Raw genomic sequence first — 22,406 nt, 5'->3', positions numbered from 1 at the left:
CAAGGAAATAAAAAGTTTTTCATTGATTACTTCACATAATTTCCTGAAGAATGCGGCAGATCTGACTGCCAGGCCCTACTAATTCACAACTAAGTATTGTTTTTCACTTGGGTGGGGCAGCTGCTGTTTTTACCCCATCTTCAGTGAAGGAGTGCATGAATCTTCCAAAGAAATACTAAACCAAATTCAGCCACTGAGTCATTCATCCATAGATCTTGCACAGCTGTAGGATGTGGGCAGGAATCCCTGCAGTGCCTATGGCTCCCAATCCTCCTCCAGAAGCTGCATTTGGAAGCCAGCTGTGTCCACCTTCACAGTGTGGATGCTGAAATTCCCCAGGCCCTGAAAGGAAGGCATGCAGGGTGAGTGAAATCTTCACTACAAAATATTTAAGTCAGAATATTTTGTTCTGCAGCCTGGTGGAACTTCAACACTACAAGGGGGTCGACTGCCACTCCTGACCTGACATCAGGGCTACATGCCCTGGAAGGTCACAGGCCAGTGCAGAGGCCATTCTTCTCTTTGGCCAGGAGGCTACATTCTAGCTCTGCAAAAAATTAGGTTCCTACACACAGCCACATGTCTCCAGCTGACTAAGCAAAGAGGCATCATCACAACTGAAGAGCCCAGCCAAAGCACTCAAAAGATTTTGCCAAGCAGTATTGTTGAGAAGTACAGCCTGGCCTAACCCTGGCCAGAATCTCAGGGGCCTGTTAGAGAGGCCTGGAGGGCCAAACTCAGCTTCCAAGTGTGAGGCTCCCCCTCCCTGCAACTACATGGTACCCACCTACCACCTCATTTCCCCTCTCCTAATTTCCTTGGGAGAGGGTGCATTAACCTGCTCCTGGACCCCAAATCTGCAAAATGTGCCCTGCTGAAATTTCTGCAGGGAGACACTGATTGATAGGAACTTAGGAGCTGGCTCCACTCACCTCTGTTTCCATCAAGATCCTTTGCAAGGCCTCTTGGTTCCTGGGCTCTTTAGTTAAGACATAGAGAAAGCCACCTCCTCCAGCGCCAGCCATGCTCTGCCCATAGACATGAGGCTGGAGCACCTCCATCATGCGCCGGACAGCCAAAGGCTCACACCCAGGGGCCATATTCTTCTTCTGCAGCCAGTAATGATTCATACACTTGCCCAAGAGAGCCAGGTTGCCTGGGGTGAGAAGGAGGAGTTGCAGGACACTCTGGCATTGAATGATTATGTTTGCCCATCTTAGAGGAAAGTTGCTAGGTCTCTTTTCCCTGTCAGATGCAGCCATGACAGTGCTCTTGGCTCTAATCACACAGTCTGCGTGTCAGCCTTCTTCCTTCTGGGGAAATTGACACCTGGGCTGGGCTGCCCACTACAGAAGTGGGAAGATAGTAGCTCTGGCTGCTCTTCCCTGCTGCTTTTCCTCTAGCAAGAGAAGCTCTACAAGATCCAGCTAGATAGAATTGCTTTCCCCCAAACCAGTGAGTGCTGGCTGGGGCTGATGGGGCTTGCCCTCCAGATATTTTGGACTACAGCAATTTCAGGAAGGCTGAAGTCCATGATGGCATCTTAAAAGATGCTCCCCTCCCACTCCCATTGGTTGTTGCCTGCAGTAATTGCTCTGAAGCACAAACACACACACACACAACTACCCTAGTAGCTCCTGCAAAATGAGAGCCTGTTCAACATAGGAGGTGGTTTCTGCGCAAGGTGTTTTGAGCAGAGGCGCTGTAGCCTCTGCCCTGGGTAATGAGCTGTACAAGATGCCCAAGGAACAAACTGCAGTACCTTGCCGAAGGGCCTGGGCACACTCCTCTGCGTTGTTCACCAGTGCGCTGGCATTCTGCACAATGGTGGGTAGCCGGGCATACCAGTTTCTTAGAACATCCTGAAAGAAAAGGAAGCAATGAAAAGTTGTCTCCGTTTCTGGTGCTCAAGAGTTCTTAGAGGAAGAAAGTCCTAGCAAATTCCTCCTCTGCAACCACCCTCCTGCACCTTGGGGAAAGTGCCAGTGTAAAAATACTCTCTTTAAACATTGTGAGCCATCCTGGTGTCATTGGTTAGAAGGCTGGACTAGAACCTGGGAGACCAGGGTTCAAATCCCCACATGACTATGAAACTCACTGAGTGACCTTGGGGGCCAGTCAGTGCCTCTCAGTCTAACCTACATCACAGGGCTGTTAATGGAGATTAAATTGAGGAGGGAGAGAACTGTATGCCACCTCGAGCTCCTTGAAGGAAAAGGTGGGATATAGTTGAAATAAATAAAATAATTTGCATTTTACGTGACTTTAGGGTGAAGGGGGGAGGGTAATAAAACAATAAGAAAAGTATTAATAAGAATACATACAACCCTACCTGGTGAGTCATCCTACCTGTGTAGACCAAAACTCAAGGATGAAATGCATCATGCCAACAACACAGGGAGAAAGGTACGCCTATTGTAGGACAGGTACAACTCTCTGCTCTAAGGTACGTCAGAGCTGTGGACCTCAGGCCACAACTGGCACCTCCAAGCACCTTCCGTACCTGGAGCAGGTTGCGGGCCAGGCGGGTCTTGCCCGTGTACACTAGGAGCAGGTGCTCATTCAGGGTGTGCATGAAGCTCTCCGGGACAGTGATTTGCTCCACTTCTACTTTTAGTGGCAGCTGAGGCTTTGAACGCCCAATCTTGAGGCCTGGCACCAGCCCACCCACTTGGTCCTGCCACCCTCCACCTGCAAGGAACAAAAACAAGTGTTGAGGAAGAGATCCTGCTTGTTTACCAGCTGCCAGGTGATCCCTTGTGGGAGGCAGGAGGGGTCTCTGATCCAATGGAGAGAAGACTTATCTATAGTTGGGAGCCCTCTTTCTTCCTAAAGCTGTAAAATTGCTGACGTGGGAAAGGACAGAAGGACCCTGCTTTGATTTAATCTGGTTTCAATTGTTACACCATGTTTTTATAGTTTAAAAATATATAATCAGACATGATAAAGCATGGGATAGAATTCACATTGTTAACATCACTTGAAGTCATTTTATTTGTCCAGGCCTCCGACAGACATGTTCTATGTTGTAAGCTGTCCTGGGCACCCTTTGAGTAGGAACCGTGCCATGGAGAGGGGTTAATCAAAAGTGACTTTCCCCATCAGATTGAGCACCTTTCCATGATGTCTCATCCTCGACAATATTAGGAAGTAGGTGTGAGAAGCAGAATACCAAAAATAGATCCTTGCTTAAGCCAATATATATACACCCACATCTGTTTATCTGCATGTGAATGCTCTGCCCCAGTGGCAAAGCAGCACTGAATGTAATTATCAAAAGAAAACGACACTCAGAAACGGTAAAGACCCTCCTCCTATGCATCCCATTGCTTCTGCTGGGTTCTCTACATTTAGTCTCAAAATATCTAAGAGATGCAAATGAGGATCCCCCTGCCATCAACCCAGCCCTTCCCTTTGGCCTGAAAGGGCTGCTACTCTCATGCATCCCAACTGCCTTTTCCTCTTTGACCTAGAACCCTGTTTGCTTCTAATCGCTTTTGGCTCCTCTCCACCCCTGGGCACAGGCCCAGATCACAACCCTGAAAAGCTGCCTCTGAAAAACTCTTTCATTGCACAATAATCCTTTCATCACAAGGCTAGTTCTCATGTCTTCCTAACAAGTCTGGATCAGGGCTGTTGGTGGGGGCTCTGCCTTTTATTATGCACATTCCTTCAGGGCGAAGTCAAAAACACAACCAAAGGGCAGAAGCTACTGGACTGGCCCAGTTGTTTGGAAGGCACCAGAATCCAGACTGGCGTAAGACCTGTTTATGTTTTACTCAAGTGGAGGGCAAAAGTCTGCAAAGCAAGACTTGGCAGAAGGGCAGGATATGACATTTTAAAAGGAGCAGCATAAAAGGAATAAAAACATTAATCCAATGAAACATACAGAAATGGGAATCAGACAATGCCAGGACACTGGAGAAGAGGGAGCAGTTTTGTGCAAGTGACAGAAACACCCCAAAATATATTCTGGAGGAAAACAGCCAACAGCACCTTTGAAATCACAGCAGTCAAATGAGCTGGAGAAGATTTCAGCCAAGTCTTGATCACAGAATTGTAGAGCTGGAAGGGACCATGAGGGCAATCTCGTTCAACCCCCTGCAATGCAGGAATCTTTTGCCCAACATGGGGCTCGAATACACAGCCCTGAGATTAAGAGTGTCATGCTCTACCAACTGAGCTACCAAGGCAGATGAAGAAATGCCTTCAAGACCCTGCTAATGCTATATTTGAGGCAGACTTCAAGAAAAGGAAGACGAGATAGCGCTGAGTTAGACATCTCCCTTTCTGCGGATTTTTGGTTACTTTGGCATGTGCAGCAGAACAAATAAAAGGTCTTACCTGTGGTGAGAACCTGCTCCAAATGCAGCACGGCATGGATGAGGGACTCAACGCTGGTGGAGTGCCCGGATGCCTGGTATAGAGAAGCCATCACAGCCCCTGCCAAGATGCTGCTGGTGCCTGCAGGAGAGAGCAAGTGAGCACAACATGGCTAGCGGGGGGTGGGGGGGCAGTGTGGAGGCCTACCAGTTTTTTTTTCTTTGTCACTGGAGCCCTACGCCACCCTTTGGATTCCACAGCACCAGACCAGAACCTTGTCATGAGAAGGGCCAGACTAGGTCAGACCAAAGGCCTCTTTGGCCACATAGATGCCTCTGAGAAGCCCTACAACGGCCATCTCCAATTGTTGCTCCCTGGTAGCTGGTACTAGTCAGTGGTAGAGTGCCTGGAAACTGGAGGTTCCATACACATAACACCTCATATTCTATTTCTATTTCTGTTCTTCTGCAGCCGAAAGAGCAACAGTGGCAAACAAGAGGGAGGTATTGGAAAGCTCAAGGCAAGGAGCACAAGGTCTGCAGAAGTATATAAAAAAAGCACGGAACATGAATGGATGAATTTGTGGCAGGACAGGATACACGGGGCCCTCTAATGTTAACAAGAGAAATACTGCCAGGGTGGACCTGAGGTCTTTGCTAGGTCCCCTTGAGCAATGCCAAGCATGCACGTAGAGAGGTTGGAGGCATACCCAGTCCTGATCCGTGAGGAAGACGTGACCAAGTGCGGAGTTCAAAGCCGCCTCCAAAGTGTTCCATCAGTTGCTCCCGCAAGGAATTCTGAGAAGCAAGGTCCACAATGTGGGTGCAAATCAAAGCTGCTTTCAACAAAGCTCCTAAGAAGAAGAAAAAAAGATGGGGGGTGGAAGCCAGGACAGCCCCTTTCTGGCCCACACTGGAAAGAAATGAAACCTGGACTCGGGAAGGGGCTGGCGGGGTTGCAGTTAGGTTCCGAACTCGGGAGTGGGAATGCGATGAAGCTTAACAGGCCATGGTGGGGAGATGAGGCAGGGGGGCCACTTCAAAAGTTAGCAGGAGTGACGCTGGAGGGCGGGCACAATTCACAGCAAGAGTCAAGATGCCATTGCAGAGAAACAGGCCTCATTCCAAAGCATTGTGATCTAGCAGGTGAGTAGCTGGTCCTGAGGCCCATTAAAAGAGGAGCAAGAGGCCAGCTACTCTCAGGCCTCCGACAGACATGTGAAAACAAAAGGCACATTTTATAGCAGATGCAACTCTGCCTAGAATCATAGGAAGCTGCCTTATAACAAGTCAAACCTTGGGTCCATTTAGCTCAGTATTGTCTACACTGACAGGCGGCAGTTCTCCAGGATTTCAGGCAGTCCTACCTGGAGATGCTGCCGGGGATTGAACCAGGAACCTTCTGCATGCAAAGCAGCTATTCTACCACTGAGCTACAGCCCAGCCAGTACAGGGCTCCCTACTGCCACCTGATAAGTCTCTCACAGGGTCTCCTCACAGCAAGCAAGGAAGCTGCTTTGGTACAGTTGCTCCCTTCCTGCTCCAGGAAAAGGGGCTCTTACCGGGTGCGTGAGGCTGGCAGTAATCCCTCAGGTCTTCCAGGTCTCTGCAGACCAGCTCCACCACCATCTCTCCCTCCAGCCTCCCGCTGCTGCTAACGAGCCGCAGCTCTGGCTCGGCAATGCGCCGGGCCTGTGCACCAATGGGCCTGTGCCCATCGACCAGGACGGCCAGGTCCACCACTGCGCCTCCATGTTCATATGTGATGGGAGGGGTGTCGCTCCAGCCACCTGCAAAAATTAGCCCAAAGGGGGTCACATAAGAAAACGCACAGCCTCCTGCCCAACCACCCACCCAAAGAGTGGGACTCTCCCCAGGAGACCTTGCAATGCTGCAAAGGATGTTGGGTGCTGTTTGCACCCAACTCATCTTCTGTGCTCTTGCATGAGACCCTGCACATCATGCTTCTGCTCCTCAGTGAGCCCAGGGCTTGCTTCTGCCTTGCAGGGGATGGATCCCCCAGCACTCAAGGCAGGAGCCAAATGTCACTCGCAACCCCTTCCCTATCAAATCCCCCTTGCACTGTCCTGCACAAGCTCCCTCCCTCCATTCAAGACCAGTCTGAGTCGTGCTCTGCAGAGCAGAAGGACAAGGGCCCATGCCAAGCCTCCCCAGACTTTCCAGCTTGGCCCTCTGGGCACAAGGCACCTGGGGTTGAAAGAGGCAAGCGGCTACCTGGCTCCAGAAAGGGCAACTTGACAAGCCCAGGCCCAGCAGCCACTTACCAGATAGGTCTATTCTGGCTGGGCAGGCCACTCTCAGCCAGCGGCCCATGGGAGGCAGCGTGGCCTGCCTGAGGCTGATGAACTGGCAGGAGGACATCACAGCCTGGCGGACAAGGATCTGCTCGGCACCCTCGTAGTGCCGAGCGGCGCGGACAAGGAGGACAGGCCTGCAAGGAAGGACAAAGGGGAGTCTCTGGTTGCTTGGGCTGCTTCTGCCAACAGCCTCCTCCAACTGGGTGCCCTGCAGTGGTGCAATACTTCCATCAGCATGAGATGCTGTGAGTCAGCATGGTCATAGATTATGCAGGGACTGGTGGGAGTTGTAGTCTTAGGCTGGCGAAGGCTGCTTGACTGGCCAAGTGCTTTTCTGTCTCAGTTGTATTTGCCCACACAGAGGCCATCCTGAGGGAAACTCTCCTTCCCATTTTCCCAGTGGGGTGAGTTCCACTCAGAGGCATTCCAGCACAGAGGCAGCTCTCTCATGCAGGCCCCCAGATTCTTCTCCCATCCTCTGTCTGCCACCACAGTCTTGCTCTGGAGGGCCACTTGTGAGCCTCTGTCCCTTACACAACTCCAAAGGCCCCCATGGGCCAAGGCATCTGCTCTGCAATACCCCATGGACATCAGAAGCAGAATCGAACCCTTGATCTATGTAGCCCAGTCTCTGACTGGCAGCGGCTCTCCAGCACCTTGGCAGCGGAGGGTCCCTCCCATACATGCAGCGTTTTATTTGTATGCCCCCTTTCCATAGTTAAAACCATGCTCAAGGCAGCTTACAACATGAAAAACATACTTAATTAGAAATATAATGAAAACAGCCGTAAACAATAAATAAAACACATCAGAAGCTGCACAACCAATTTAACAATTCCCACATTAAATCATAAGATATAAAAATAAATATGCATAAAATTATTATCAATAACAGTAACAACTGCCCCTGCCCCCCAACAACATCCCAAGTCAAGAGCCGGTTCAAGAGCCTCAGCTTTTGTAGCTGGAGTCAGTCAAGGACCTGCCCAACCAGGCCAGGTGGAAAAAGGCCTCCCATTACTGCACACCTGCCCTTCCCCTGGGGCCTTGGAAGACAAGGCCAGCCCACCTGGAGCAGTTGAAAGGGGGGCACATTGAGCATGCTCCTTCCCTCCATGCTCCCAGTGAGTGCAGGAAGCAGCATGGCCCTGAGCAGTGATGGCAAAGTCTTCCTGGTCATGTGCAGACTGAGCTTTGGACAGAGAACTTGCCTTTGCCAGGCAGATGGACAGGTGGAGCCAGTAGGAATACAGCTTCATCACTACACACACACAAACACACACTTGCAGTACCTGTCCAGCCACTTCTTCCTCTCCTTGGCCAGCTCCTTGACGCCCTCAGGGATGTCCCCCTTCTCAAGGTGCTGGAAGGCCTGGGCCCAAGCTGCATTGGCTGCTGGGCCGCTCCGTAAGCCCCCTTCCCCTTTGGCCAGGCAGCCCAGGAGGTCAGCAATGCAAGCCAAGGATCGAGCAGCAACGCCAGGGTCTCTGGCCATGGAGGCAACTAGGAGGCAAACAAAAAGTGGCCTCAGAGCCCGGAAAGTGGCTCCTTGGTTTGACACTGGGCTTGTCCTGGGAATGGCTACACCTGGGAACATTGGGAGGTTTTAATGGGTGTCAAAATGGTGTGCTGCCCGGATCCAGTGGTCCATGGGAGGGCTGGGAGGAACCATCTCCACAAAGCCTGTGTGGATTCACAACACAAGTGTCCCTGGAGCCATGAAGAGTGGAGGGGAAAGAACCCTTTCTAGGAAGAGCTTCGCCCACATGGGCAAGGCCAATCTGCCATCTTTGAAAACAGCCAGGCTGGGCAATGGCAGAGCTGCTCACTGAGGCACTGGTGGGTGGAGCTGCCAGACTCCCAGGGAACTCTGGGAAAAGCTGAAGCAGAGGTGCAGGCTTCCTCAGACTGGGGGAAAGGCAATCCAGTGGCAGCCAGAAGGAACCAAGGTGGAATTCTCACTCAGCCGTTGGCAGGCACTGGGTAGGAGCCTCCCACTTCCTTCCTTCCTTCCACTCCCATATATAGGCACCCTGCAATTGAAGGGGCAAAATGCTGCTCCAGACACAGAAATGCACACGCCCTGCCAGCATGTCTCACCCTGGTCCAGTGTCTCCAGCATGGCCTTGTGGTAGCCCTCCAGGGCTGCGGAGCGGATCAGCGGTAGAAGGCTGCAGTTGCTGTGCTCCATCAGGACCCTCTTGGTCTTGCTCTGGGCCTGCAAGAAGAAGGTGGCCCTGCGGGCAGCCAGCTCCGCCTCCTGGTCCAGGCTCCCCTGCAGCTCCTCCCAGGACATGCGCCAGGAAGTCCGCCAGCGCTGCAGCTGCTCAGCCCCTGGAGGAGAAAGAGGGGAGCCCAAGAGCCAGAGGACGTCCCCGACTCCCAGGGGCTCGGAGGCATGCAGCACAGGGAACAGGCAGGCATTCAGCAGGCAGCGGCGGCTGGAAGGGATGTCTGGGCTCCAAAGGTCGTGACTCCTGGGCAGGGCAGGGATGGTGGCACGTCAGTCACTACCACCCAGCAAAGCACGGAAAAGGAGCCTCAACCCCACAAGGAAGGAAGGTGGCAGCCCCCAGCCAGCCCTCCCCGCTACAAGGCCACAAACCAGTAAAGCCCCCCACTGCAAATGATGGACAAAAAGGCTGCTTTGTCCCTCATTTTTAATGGGACTGTAAGGATAAAAAATCCAAACTTGCAACACAGATTGTACGTTGAATATGAAATGCACCCTGAAAGTGTCTCTTGAATGAGTATCAGTTGCTCAAATTGAAATCTTGTCTTAATTAGTTAACGATGAGCCCCAGCACCTAGAGCTCATGTGTTGTACTTTTCATGCACTGTTCAGGGGCAATTGTAGATACGGTAAGCAGTACATAAATAAAATCAATGGAGGCAGAGCAGCAGCTCCACAGCACGGGGTGGGGTGGCTGATGTGTGGGGCCCTCAAGATAATGGGCTGGGACCTGCACACGTACCGTATTCCAGTGTGGAGGAAAAACTCATTCCAGGGCATGTTCAGGTAGGTGCTGCTTTCTTCTGCCGTACTCTAAAGAAAGAAGAGGGCAGGTGTGAGTGTCTCAGAGAAGGAGGAATAACCAAGAGAATAGAGGCGGGGTGGGATGGGGGCAGACACTTCTGGGGTTCTTGAGGTCACCTGCCTCAAGCCAAACCGCCACCCCCAGCTCTCTGAAGGAAGCAGCAGAGTTGCTGCGGGGAGTGGGATTCCCCAGAGACTTGCAAGATGCCTCCAACCCGTATGGGCTCCTTCCCCCCAGGCCAAGCAGACTCCTGTTACACACCTGCCAGTCATCATGATGCCCACTCAGGGTAAAGACCTTGCAAGGGATCCCCCTCAGCCTGACAGTGTGTCCCTGGACAACCACGTCCCGAAGCAGGTAGCTCCTGAGGGCCACGGAGGATACCACGTCCAGCCCAGTGAGGAGGCAGCCAGTGTGGATCTCCAAAGGACCCTGGAGAAAAAGACCCAAGGGGACACGGGCATTTCTGACACACACACAGCTCTCCTGCCACTGGAGGGAGTCCCACACGGGGCTTGTTCTTTGGGTCTCTGAGTAGAGTTGGCAGGACAGCTGGGAGAGAGGGGAGACTGTTTGCCCACTGCCCCAAGGCAAAGCCCACCTGGAGAAAGCAGGCCTGAGATCCTGACTCAAGTCACCCTGTCAGCCTGCATGTCAGGGAACTAGCTGGCTGGGGAGAGTTGAACTCTCAAAGCAAACAAGGATAGGAAAAACACCAACAGCTCTGGCTCCCTGCAGCCTGTTTACAGCATTTCTGCCCCACTCCTTCCCTCCAAGGAGCTCAAGGTGATGGATGTGGTTCTCCACTCCTTCAGTTTATCCTCAGAGCAGCCCAGTCAGGTAGGTGTGGTTGAGAGGTCGTGACTGGGCCAAGGCCACCCAGTGTGCTTCAGGGCTGAGTGGGAGATTCAAACCCCGGTCTGCCAGGTCCTAGTTCGACCCTCTTAACCCCTACACCACACTGAACCTTGGGTCCTTGTCCTCCTCATATCATCTCCTGCCCTGGGCCTGATCCTGCCAAACCTCAAGGCTTGGCCTAAATACCACCTCTGGGATTGGTTCCTGTTCCAAATACACCAAAGATGACCCTGGGTTGCCAGAGAGAGAACTTCTGGCGCTTAGCAGAGAACAAACTTCTTACTCCCATCCCCAGCATGGCCCACCTTCAAGTGGCAGTGCTGGATCACGCTCCCAGGCCCCACCTTCACTGCTCCCTCCAAGAGGCTGTTGGTGACAGAGCAGCCCTCAGCCAGCAGCTGAGGCTCCTGCATGGGAAGAAAGAGGAGGAGGAGGGGTGATGGTGAGGCAGGGAAGTCCAGGCAGTCTTGGCAGACTCTGCCTACATAAGCTGCTAGTCCTTATGGGTGGGGAGCAAAACGTGCAATCAAGTGGGGCACCATTAGGTGAAATGCAAGGCCCCAGAGCAGAGCTTGGCAGAAGGAACTGCCCCATATGAGCTTGATGGCAGCTCTTTGCCCTTTGCCCTTTGGCAACAGCTGCTCCTTCCATCCTCAGTTTGTGCCCACACCTTCTAAATTATGAGAAAACCAGAATTTTGGAATCTTAATTATGGAAAGTTGTCTCACCAGCAGAATGCACATAGACTCCAGTTGCACCCAGCTGCACATCACACCTGCTGCCCCACCCTGCCAAGCACACACACAACTGTGCTGCAAAGAAGGGCTGCTGGAGTGGAGTGGGGGACCCTCCCACCAAAACAAGCCACTCAAGAGCCTCCGAGGAATCCCCCAACAAGGGGTGGTACTCACAGCCACATGGGAATGTGCCACTTTGCGGAAGAACCTGCTGCGGGCATTGCCTGGGTGGGGCGTGAGGTGGCGGATGTGGTCGCTGGCAGACATGGTCATGTAGTCATAGCAACCCTCAGGGATGTACGCTGTGAAGAGGGAGGAGCCAGAGGCCACAATTGGCACCTCAGAGGGTATCCCAGACCAAAGCCTCCAAAGGCCTTGGGAAGGAAGGTCAAAAGAGGGAAGCCAGAAACGCGTTATGTAGCCAGCTCAAGTCCTGCACGGAGTAGACCCACTGAATTTAATGGACACAGCTTACTCTGGTGCGCTCTGAGTAGAACTTAGCTGCCTATGCAAACCAATGTGTTTTGTCTGCCCAGGGCTCAGGATCGCAGCCACTCTCCAGCCTCCTGCCAGAAGAAAACAGCCTCCCACCACTGCAGAGGAGGAGATGGAGAGATCTGCAAGCTTGTTTCCCTGGAGGCAGATATCGGGATTTTGTGTGCAGTGTGCCCCTTGCCTCCCTGCTGGGTACCCTTGCCCACACCCTAGGACAGAAAGCGATGCGCTGCCCCAGAAAACCAGCATCGCCAAATGGTGGAAGGGAGGCCAATTTCACCAACCTAGAGCCTTCCAGATGTTTTTGACAACTCGCATCAGCCCCAGCATTATATAGCTGCGCTAGCTACAGCTGATGAGTCAAAGTTCAAAACATCTCAAGGGCACCAAGCATCAGGCTGGAGAGGCTGGCTGGCATTGGACGAGGCAAGTTCACAACCTCACCCATCGTGAGAGGCACGGCACGGAGAGCTTTCCACAGCACGGAACGGGCACTTCTCTCTGCCCCTGCCTCCTGGACATTGTCGCCGCTGCCCATCCCTGGTCTCTGACCCTTCACAAAGGCCTCTTCGCTGACTCCCTGGGCCATGCAGAGCAGGATGTCGAAGAAGAGAGAGAGCTGGCGTGAGGGAAGAACAAGGAGGGGGTGAATGAGTCTTCTGGACAGGGAAACATCTGGCTCCACAAGGAGATGCCCAACCAAAGCATTTGCACATCAAGACAAGTGGAGGGGCAGTTTCCAAGCTGTGCAATGGACTGGCTGGAAGAACAAATGCAGTGGGGGTGGGAGAGATTGAAGGAGCACTGTCTCAAGTTAAAAGCTGCCCAGAGGGGTTTGCGAGGGTCTGCAAGGAAGCAGGCATAAGAGCATAAGGAAAGCCTGCAGGATCAGGTCAGTGGCCCATCTTGTCCAGCCTCCTGCTCTCATTGTGGCCAGCCAGATACTTGGGAGAAACCCACAAGCAGGATCTGAGCACCAACAAACATAAAGTAGCATGGGGACAGACAAAGGAGGACACCTTCACCCCAGTGTTGCTCCCGTTTATCACATATACAGGCCAACAAGACAATGACCTACCCCACCTCCCAACAAGATATTGAATCAATATGACTAATCTGACCCAACAACCCCATTCTTATGCATACAAGCAAACCACACTGCAATCAGCGAAGCTGATAGAGAACCAAAACACATGATGCTGACACAAGCACCCTGCACAAACATTACGAAACAGAAAATCATTATCCCTACCATCTCTCTCCTCCCCTTCTCTCTCTCCTCTCTCTTTTCTCCCAACTGCATAATGCAGATTACAAGAGTGTTTCATACCGAATGTAAACAAACTGTGGTAAAGACTATTATGAATTGAAAGTGGAGACACTATATGTACTTTTCTTTGTTTATTTGCTTGTTTGTTACACAAGAAAAACTTTTTTTTAAGAGCACATTTCTCTCCTGCGGTTTCTAGCAACTGGTGTCCAGAGGGTACTGCCTCTGATGGTTGAGGCAGAGAATAGCCATCATGGCTAGTACACCCGGAGGATCTCTAGGCTCAGACGAAAGCTCACTCACTGTTCCGCAAGATGCAGAAAGAGGGAAGCTGTGCAAGCTCCAGTGGTCTCTGTCTTAGGGAGGTGTTTCCCCCCCCCCAAAAAAAGGGTATTGGATACAGAAAAGGAGAGGAGAGGGGGGGCTTCTCAAAGTGCCCTGCCCAAAAACCCATTTATTGTAGTTGTTAATGCCCATTGAGAGGTGGAATTACTGCTTCAGGGGCAAATACTGAATACTGTTTAGGCTGCTTCCTCCTTGGCTAAAGGCAGCCTCACTTGTATAAGTCACAAGAAGAGGGAGGGAGGGAGGGAGGGAGGCCATTCCTCCACCACACAAACACACCCACCTGCAAAAAGCTGCCAGGATTCAGGTGTAGAAAGAAATGATGGGGGAAGACCACAAGCAATTATTATTACAGACTGCATCACGGCATAAATTCCACAAATACAATATGAAAGCAGAACAAGATGCAGACACAAAGCTCCGAGAACAACAATAAGATCAGTTAAACAAACTCAGATCTTCCACACACACTCTAAAGAAAGCATTTCATCAGGTACAAAATTGATCTTCCACAAATGGTAAGGTTACACCTCAGGAAAGGCCTTCCTCTAAACAAAAATGTATTCCATAAGCACTTAAACATCATCCCGGGGGTGCCTGACTGTTTTTGGTTGGTAACTGATTCCAGAGAGCTTATGCTGCAACACTAAAAGCCTGGTTTCTAATGCAGGCTAAGGACACCTCTGGGCCGGGCAATACTCTGGGGCTGCAGTTGCAGGGCAGCCATCTACAGTGCAAGGCAGCCCTTAGACACTTGAGAGTTGAAGAAAACGCTTTTGGGGCAGATTATGCAAAAAAAGCCCTCTCAGGGACAGACCATGAGGTCCTTGGCAGATTGAGGCATTCTTCCCGGTGCCCAAGAAACCATCACTGCAATCGGAATGCTAAAGCCAGCCCAGCCTCAACGTCACCTGCCTCCTCATAAGGGAAGGTGGGGAGCGGGAAACACAACTGCAGCATATTTTGGTGCACATGGGCGTCCCAACATTTTGCAGCTGGAGCACTGAGCTTCCAAGAAAACCCACCAGGAAAAGAGGTAACTCAAATGGAGGAGAATTCACCATGGCAGGGAAGCCTTGAAGGGCTTGCAAAGCTGCAACAGGACCTGAGAATACTAGCGTGCCCACAATCCTCACAGCACAATGCTGCAGCTGGAGAACAGGGGAAATGTTTTGCCCAGGAGATGTGCTAGGAGGTGGTGTTGGGGACATCCACTAGATCACGCACATTGACTGGAGGCAGTAGCCCATTCTGGGCCTGGTAAGAACCCCAGAACACACCTCCCCAGCTGGTGCCCTCCAGATGGCAGGAGCTGTATTCCAGGACATCTGGAAGATGCCATGTCGGCTGCCCCCCCCCTCCCAGCTTGACTTGGCAACTCTTAACACAATCTTCCAAGAGCACTTTGACCTCAAACTCAGGTTGGACTGGCCTTTTGAAGGCTGACTCAATGAGCCCAAAGCCCCACAGCTCACTCACCTGGCCTGCACCCTGCAACCATCCAGTGTGGGGGTCTCTGGCCAGGGGTTTGCTGCCGCCCACTCAGGACTTCCCCCAGACCAGCTGCGTCCTTCTTCCCATCTTCTGCAGCCCTCGCAATTCACACCTGGGCAGATTCATCTGCAGCCACCCAGGTGAGTTCCTCTTCCCTAACCTGCCTCTTCACAAGGGCCTCACCTGGATGGCGGGGGCTCCCGAGTCCAGCCCCATGTACGTGCAGGCATCAAGGGGTGGGATGACATGAGTGGCCAGAAGCTGCTCCGCTGCTTCAGAGGAGAAGAAGACAACCCCACACACCTGCAGGGGTAATAAGCAGCTCAGCTTTTCTAGGGCTTTCAGTTCTTCAGCATCCTGCCCTGCAGTCTAGTGAAATTTCAAGAGTTTTAGGCAGATGGTTCTGCTGCAGGCTTGCCCTGCAACTGAGGGCTCACCCACATTTTACTTTTGCCCTGCACTTTCTAGCCACAGGTCCATGCTCTCCCCCCACCCCCGATTTCCACAGGAAAAACTGCTCTTTGATGCAGAATCAGAATACATAGCAATTTGGGTTTCCACGGATTGCCATTTGCTCTGGTTAGTCTACCTCTGAATACCAGATGATGTGGAATAACAATGGGAAGGTTGAAGTTTCACTGGGGTTCTGCTTGGGAGCTTCCTTTCCTTGGGGGCATCTGCTTGGCTATGGTGAGAATAGGATGCTGCACTAGATGGGTCTGATCCAGCTGCAGGGTTCTTCTTGTGACTCCAGCCCAGGCCCAGAACTCACCAGCGGGACCTTCCCATCCGGCCCCACGCACTGCCGGATTTGGTCTTCAGGGCTTTGGTAGAAGATGTCTTGCACCACCCCCTGGAGGGACAAGGATGAGCAGAGTTACCCCAAGGAGTGTCAACAGCTAATGCACTTGGGCAGCAATTATCTGTGAGAGGAGGGCCTAACGAGACACAGTGCTAATCACTTTGTTGGCTTTTTTATTCTTTTATTTTTCTCTGAAATACTGGTAGTAGCCTGGAGACTGAGGCTTTCACCCTTTGTCTCCTCCACAGTCCTGGTCTGGGCTGCATCTGCCAAACCACATCTATCTGCCCTGGAAGGAAAGATACACAACTATGTCTTCTTACAGGACCCATGAAAGTAGTGGGGCAAGTGAGGAGAGGCATCTTCAGATGCTGCCGGGTTTGTAGCTCCCATCAGACCCCGCAAGCAGCATGGCTAATGGCCAGGGAAGATGGGAGTGGGAGTCTAGCAATGCCTGGAGGAAAGCTAGCAGCCCAGGAGAAGGGTGCCTTCAATGGGAAAAACACCCAAATGAACTATGGGCCTGAAACTTGTTATCCATTACTTTTGGGAATTGTAGAGGCTTTCCAGACCAAGTGCTGAAAGGGTCGTCCAGGAATGCTCCTCTGCCTGTCCCAGGCAGGGGGTTAGAGGGGCAACTGGGTGGCTGGTGGAAGAGGCCTTGGGCAAGGTACCTGAGCATCAGCAAGGTAGACTCCATGCTGCCTGGCATAGGAGATGCTCCCGGGCACAGCAATGACTCTCACCCCCTGGAATCCATGCCAGTCGATCTCTGGGAGGAAAGGGGAGGCATCCAGCTTTACATCAGATTTGGTAAGTTTTACCCATTGAGGAACACCCACCCACAACCTCCCAAAATAGAAATCAAAATTAAAGGAACACCTCAAAATGAACCAGGGGAGGAGAGAGAATGCACTTTTCAGCCATTCCTCAGGACGCAACCTCTTCCGGCTTGCAAAGAACCACCACTCTCTCCCAGCCAGTCCATGTGGCCTCCCATATACCTCACCTGTCATGGTTGGGACTGTGAGAAGCATATCTGTGCTGGAAACCCAGACCCCTGGGGGTGAGCCTCTGCACACCTGGAAATGGAGGCAAGGAGGAGGAATCTGAGCCTGTAGGACCAGGAGCAGCACCTCTGAGCCCCTGCAGGGCACGGTGGGGGTTGGCAGGGAGAGGAGAGGAGACAAAGGCTTGCCCACAATCTCAGCAGGGCCAGGGCAAAGCCCACCAAGGCACTGAAAGAGGACAGCCTGCAAGGATCCGCCACACTGACCTGGTGCATCAGGGTTGCAAGGAGGCTGTCCAGGTTGCAGGTGAGTGCCTCAGCGGGGGCTGCAGGCTCCTCCAGGGGGAGGCAGGTGAATGCTCGGCTGCAGTCATCAAATAGGAAGTCCCGGCCCTGGCAAGAAGGAAAGCAGAATAGCAGAGGGAGCAGGCCAAAGGCACAGCCTCCAAGTAGCTGACGATTAGGAGAAGGTTGTCCCATCCGAGAGGAGGGAAGTCTCCTGCTGTGGAAGCTCTTCTCCTTGGTGCCCAACCAGAAATGAGGCACCGCCCTCTTGTTCTTTTGAGGTTCGCACCCAAGCACAGCCAACGCAGCCCCGCCACAGAGCTCACCATGTGCAGAATGAGGATCCAGGCCTTTTGCAACACATCAGATGTGACCACCTGGAAGGAACATCAGAGGGGGGGGGTCACCTAAATTAGGAAATACAATGGTCTGGAAGCTGAGGGACAAAGGCAGGTGCCATGAGCAGGGCAGAGGAGGCAGAAGGAGGCAGCCTGGGGTGAGGGATCCTAGGAGTCCATTCAAATTACTGCTTTCATAAATGTCTACATCAGGCTTCCTCAACCTTGGCCCTCCAGATGTTTTTGGCCTACAACTCCCATGACCTCTAGCTAGCAGGACCAGTGGTCAGGGATGATGGGAATTGTGGTCTCAAAACATCTGGAGGGCCGAGGTTGAGGAAGCCTGGTCTACATCTTCTATTAGTTTGATTTTAAAAAAATTAAAGAGAAATAAATAAATGTCATAACTGCATAGAGAAGGGGTGTTGGCACCTAGATGGCCACTGTGAGAACAGGATGCTAGGCTAGGATTAGGGCCTCGACCTGATGTGGCCACTGCAAGGGTTCTTTCCATGTCCACTGTGCTGTGATGGTACCAGGGCAGATATCACAACATTGCTCTCCCATGCCTGCTCAGTCAATAGGTGCCCTTAGGCATGAGGGTGGGGGGATTCTGCTGGCGGAGGTAAGTTGGCACTTGTGTTCTCCCTTGCTCACCGTGTAGCCTGCTCGAGCGCTCAAGTGCTCAGCTGCCACCAGGAGCGCGTTGAGGGTGGCTCCTCCACTGCCAACCTGGCCCTTGGGGTCTTCAACCGTGAGCAGGATGGGCTGTCGCCCCAAGGAGCCCCGGTCCCTGCGGACCTCCAGCTCTGGAAGCCAAACGAATAGAGACTCAGTTAGTAAGCACAGGTCACAGCACAGAGAGGGAGAAGGAGGGAGGCCCCCTGCAGCTTGTGAGAAGCCCTGGAGGTAGGAGTGGAAGGGTCAGTGGATCCCTGGTTGGTCCAAGCCTTTCCTGCATCCCTCAGCCCTGCCAGCCCTTGTATGATGCTGGTCCAGCCAAGCCTGCCAGTGGATTCCCAAATACTAAAAGGTTTCAGGGTGACCCAGGACATTGCTTGGGCTTGTTTTTGGTCAGGCAACAGAATATTAAAAGCTCATAATTAGCTGCTAAGCCTGCCAAGCCTAAAGGGCAAGAACACCAGTTAAAGGATTGTCTAAGATCAACCAGATGTCGTCAGTGAAAAAGTTAATACTATACTGCCAACTCATTTTTAAAAAAACCCCATAGTGCTCTACAACAAAATCATGAAAGCATAATGAAATTACAAAATCACAAAATAGCTCTGGATTTTCAACAAAGGGTTGAGTGAGATGGCCTACAAGCTCCCCTCCAACTTCATTGTTCTGAGTCGTCGTCCCCCCCCCCCTTTTTAATTCAGCTCCAGCCATAACCTTGCCCTGCAATGTGTTGGCTTGGATCCCTGTGTGGACAGGAAGGCATCCACTCACCTTTTTGGAAGGCAAAGACGCTGTCCTTGTGCTGACATGTCAGAACGATGACGGTCCAGTCCACCTCTCCTCCAGCCATGCGTTTAAAACAGGCCTCTCTGCTTTTCACACTGCTGAGCCTGCAAATAAGGGAGCCACCTGCCAATCAAGCTCAGCTTAAAAGCCACTGACCTGAGTGACCCAATTACACAAGCCCTGCCAAATCACAAGGTTGGACCCCTCCAGTATCTATTAGTGAACATGGAAAAGGGGGTGGCATATGTCAGCTCAGCCATGCAGTTCTTGGGTCTACTGAAGAGCCAACATGATTTTTTGTTGGACTACAACTCCTATCACCACTGAACACTGGGTCATTTTTTGCTACTGCTGATGGGAGATGGAGCCCAACAACTTCTGGGGGACACCATATGGGTGCAGTGGGTGAAGAGAGCAGGGCAACCAGTGTTCCAATTGCTGTCTGCTTATGAATCTTGCTGGCTGATGAATGTGGGCTACCTGCTGTCTCACTGGACTACTGCAAGTCCTTGTGCCTGCCTGTAGGTAAACCTAAGTGGTTATAACTTCCCTAATGGGCACATTGTTCTTTCCCACTTCCCTCCTCCTGCCCATGCAATCTCAAATATACATTGGATGCCCCTTGCGGGACAGGGTTGGTTGGGCAGTGGTGGCTCTCCTCTAGTGCACTCTATAAATACCAGGAACATCATGGATGATGTTATATGTAAAAATAAATAATACAAAGGTTACTGCATATCACCAAAGGGCATTGCATTTATCACTCTGATAATTCACTCTAAAAGAGATGGATTCATGTTCACTCTCTCCTGGATAAAGTTTATTTATGCTGGTAAGATTTTTTTTTTTTTGGTCTCAAAGTTCCTCAGAAGACAAGGGGAGCTTTGGGTCTCTGGCTTTTGTGGTCACTTCCCACCATTCTGGCAGCAAAGCAGTTGTAAAGATCCTGCTCTTTCAGAGCTTTTGCAAAGCCCTCCCATCCCAAAAGAGCTGTGCATCATTCCTTCTTTCACAAGCTGAACAAATTAAGCTGAATATATAAATATAAAACATGCAGAATTAGCATGATTTATACCGGCTGCAAAATTTGTTTTTCTCTAATGCCACTGAACATAGACTTAAGTGTTTTAATCAGCACAGCCCAACATAAAAACAGTCCTGGGCATTAACTTGGGCCAGGGAAAACAAAACAAATTGTGCCAGGACTTGGCATTGGCATCCTATCCCCCTGCCCAAGTAGGTGACCCTATTTTGTACCACAGTGAAACAAAGAGTTTGTGGGATCTTGATCACAGTTCTCCCCCCCCCCTTTCAAATAACTGCATTTTTGACAGGCATGTGTGCCGCCAACGCCCAGTGCCAAAGCCTTCCTAATGGGCTCCCTGCCAACATCATCCCTGAAATTTTATCTTTTCCCAGTTCCATTGTGTAGAGGAAATACCCACCCACCCCAGTCTCACCCCAGAGGGCTCAGCATCTGAAGAATTCGTGCTAAACTTTTACATTTTTTACTTTTTGTCATTATTGTTACATTTCTATCCCACTACCTTTCCTACAAGAGCTCATGGAGGTGTAGATGGTTCTCCCCCCACCTCCTAATTTTTATCCTCACATCAACCCTGTGAGGTACGTTAAGCTCAGAGAGCGAGAGACTGCCATGGCTGAGCGGAATCTTGAACCCAGGTCTCCCAAGCCCTATGAGGCCAGCACTACACACCACACGGCCATTCAGCTGCCCTTGAGTTTGCCCGTGCGGGGGACGGGACATTCCCTCCCTCATAGGAGCCAGGCGCCCCCTCCACTCCTTGGGGTCAGGACTTTCCTGCCCTTTCACCGGGCTTCCTTCCGTGAGGCCCATTTTGCAGGTAGAGAAGCTGCTGCAGCCCGAAAGTGCATGACACGCTTACACGGGAGTAAGTCCCACTGGAGCCAAAACGACTGTACTTCCGAGTAGACGTGCAGCAGAGCAGGCTGAGGCTGCAAACCCTTTTTAAATATCGGATTAATCAGCCCCTCCTTAACACGCCACGACAACCTCCTCCTCTTGCACTGGCGCTTTAACTGAGCCCTCTTTCCCCTAGATCCCCACCCCCACCCCGAGATTTGCGGTCTGGGAAATGCAGTCCATTCACTCGCAAATAGGGGGAAGGTCCATCTGCCCGTAGAACTACACTTCCCAGGAGGCGTTATGCTTCGAGCCGGGAGGGCGGGCTGCTCTTCTTTAAAGGCACAGGCCCTCTTTCGCTCACATGGGTGCCTCCTAACCAGCCCCTGCGGCGGCGGCGGCGGTATTGCAGGATTTGAGTCAGCACTACCTTGCAATGCTAATTCCTTGGAAGTTTTATATGTATGTGCTTGCGTTTCCGCACACAGTGGTCCCATGCGGCTTACTTTGAAGAAAAGCCCACTGAGTTCAGCAGGCGTTAACTCCTAAGACCTTCATCATTGGTACCCTATGGGTGATGCCCCAGACCCTGAGCTTTCACTTAAATATTAAAAAGTAAGTCTCTGGACCTCCGAGAAAGAACTTTAGGAAGCAAACTGTGAGGGTACCTTTCTAAGCAAACTGTGAGAGTGCCTTTCTGAAGTGAAATGAGCCAAACGCTTTTACCGCCTGTGGTCTGCCACTCTTCTTGGCTAATCAGCAAAGTCAGAGTTATGATTGACGACGAGCGCGTTGGTTCCGACACCAGGGGAAAATAATCCCCGGAGTCTTAAAAGCGGCCGTTTCCTCCTCCCATTTGGTGTGCTTTCCCTGCCTCCTTTTCATTTTCTAGCCCTTGGAATCTCCACCGTTTCCACTGCCTTTACTCCCAGGCAGCAATACTAGGATAAAGGCTTCTTCTGATATCAGGTAGTCTCTAAAGAAAGTCATTGTCTGCAAATACTACGACATAGTATGTGCAAGCGGATGTTAAAGAGAAAGCCCTTCTCTCCCCCGTCCCCGCCCTCTCTACAAACGTGAAAACGTCTTAGGCACATTTCCTGATGTGCTGCAGCTGACCGCCAGGCACTCTTTAAGAATTTACTGTATTGTTAACTTGCAGCACCATAATATACAGATGAAACTCGAAAAATTAGAATATTGTGGAAAAGTTCATTTATTTCAGTAATTCAACTTAAAAGGTGAAACTAATATATGAGATAAACTCATGACATGCGAAGCGAGATATGTCAAGCCTTTATTTGATATAATTGTGATGATTATGGCGTACCTGTACGTCTATTCAAAAGAAAGTCTATTTGTGTTTAAGAGTGCTTATAAGATGACAGCCTAGGCTTTGGTTTAAGTTGGCGCTGGGGAAAACCGGTTTTTTGTGTGCCTCGAACAGCTGCATGGCAGGCAGAATTTCAACAGGTTAAGACTTTTCTGGTATGAAAAAGCCTCACCATGACTGTACTCGTTCTAATTTTGTGTTATGATCTGTCCCCCTCCCTGGCAGCTATGCCTGTGCCTTGAGTAGTACAGCCCAAAATTCAAAAGTCTTCAAGCAGGAGGCTTTCCCAGCCTTGCCTGAAGGAGTTGAACCAGGAGTTGCACCTGGGACCTTTTGCTTGCAAATCAGGTAAGCCTTTGCTCTTCGTGGGTCCCCTTAGCTTGCTGAATGTGTTAGAATGTGCGTGAGAG

The 22,406-nt window shown here is 51.4% G+C and overlaps 1 protein-coding gene across 4 annotated transcripts; it reads right to left on the bottom strand.

The window, feature by feature from the left end:
- Positions 1 to 4: 4 nt before the first annotated feature.
- On the bottom strand, positions 5 to 20,826 carry FCSK (fucose kinase). 4 transcript variants are annotated; one of them, XM_033157317.1, is made up of 24 exons: positions 20,723 to 20,826; positions 18,764 to 18,882; positions 17,969 to 18,120; positions 17,300 to 17,350; positions 16,900 to 17,081; positions 16,689 to 16,858; positions 16,354 to 16,451; positions 15,650 to 15,730; positions 15,061 to 15,180; positions 12,213 to 12,387; positions 11,448 to 11,575; positions 10,842 to 10,943; positions 9,940 to 10,110; positions 9,616 to 9,686; positions 8,741 to 9,117; positions 7,933 to 8,143; positions 6,608 to 6,774; positions 5,885 to 6,112; positions 5,033 to 5,176; positions 4,345 to 4,464; positions 2,504 to 2,691; positions 1,763 to 1,862; positions 933 to 1,156; positions 5 to 342 (listed from the first exon to the last, which is right to left on the bottom strand). In XM_033157317.1, the coding sequence occupies exons 2-24, from the start codon at positions 18,840 to 18,842 to the stop codon at positions 256 to 258; spliced, it is 3,426 nt and encodes a 1,141-aa protein (XP_033013208.1). In that variant the 5' UTR covers positions 18,843 to 18,882; positions 20,723 to 20,826; the 3' UTR covers positions 5 to 255. The 4 variants fall into 4 exon arrangements, with proteins under 4 accessions (XP_033013208.1, XP_033013209.1, XP_033013210.1 ...); XM_033157318.1 differs by having other exon boundaries at positions 16,689 to 16,761; positions 16,956 to 17,081; XM_033157319.1 differs by lacking the exons at positions 16,354 to 16,451; positions 16,689 to 16,858 and having other exon boundaries at positions 16,956 to 17,081.
- Positions 20,827 to 22,406: the final 1,580 nt, after the last annotated feature.

This window comes from Lacerta agilis, chromosome 8, assembly GCF_009819535.1.
Source record: "Lacerta agilis isolate rLacAgi1 chromosome 8, rLacAgi1.pri, whole genome shotgun sequence".
NCBI classification, from domain to species: domain Eukaryota; kingdom Metazoa; phylum Chordata; class Lepidosauria; order Squamata; family Lacertidae; genus Lacerta; species Lacerta agilis.
Note: the sequence above shows the minus strand (reverse complement) of the source record. Positions and strands in the feature narration are given on the sequence as shown.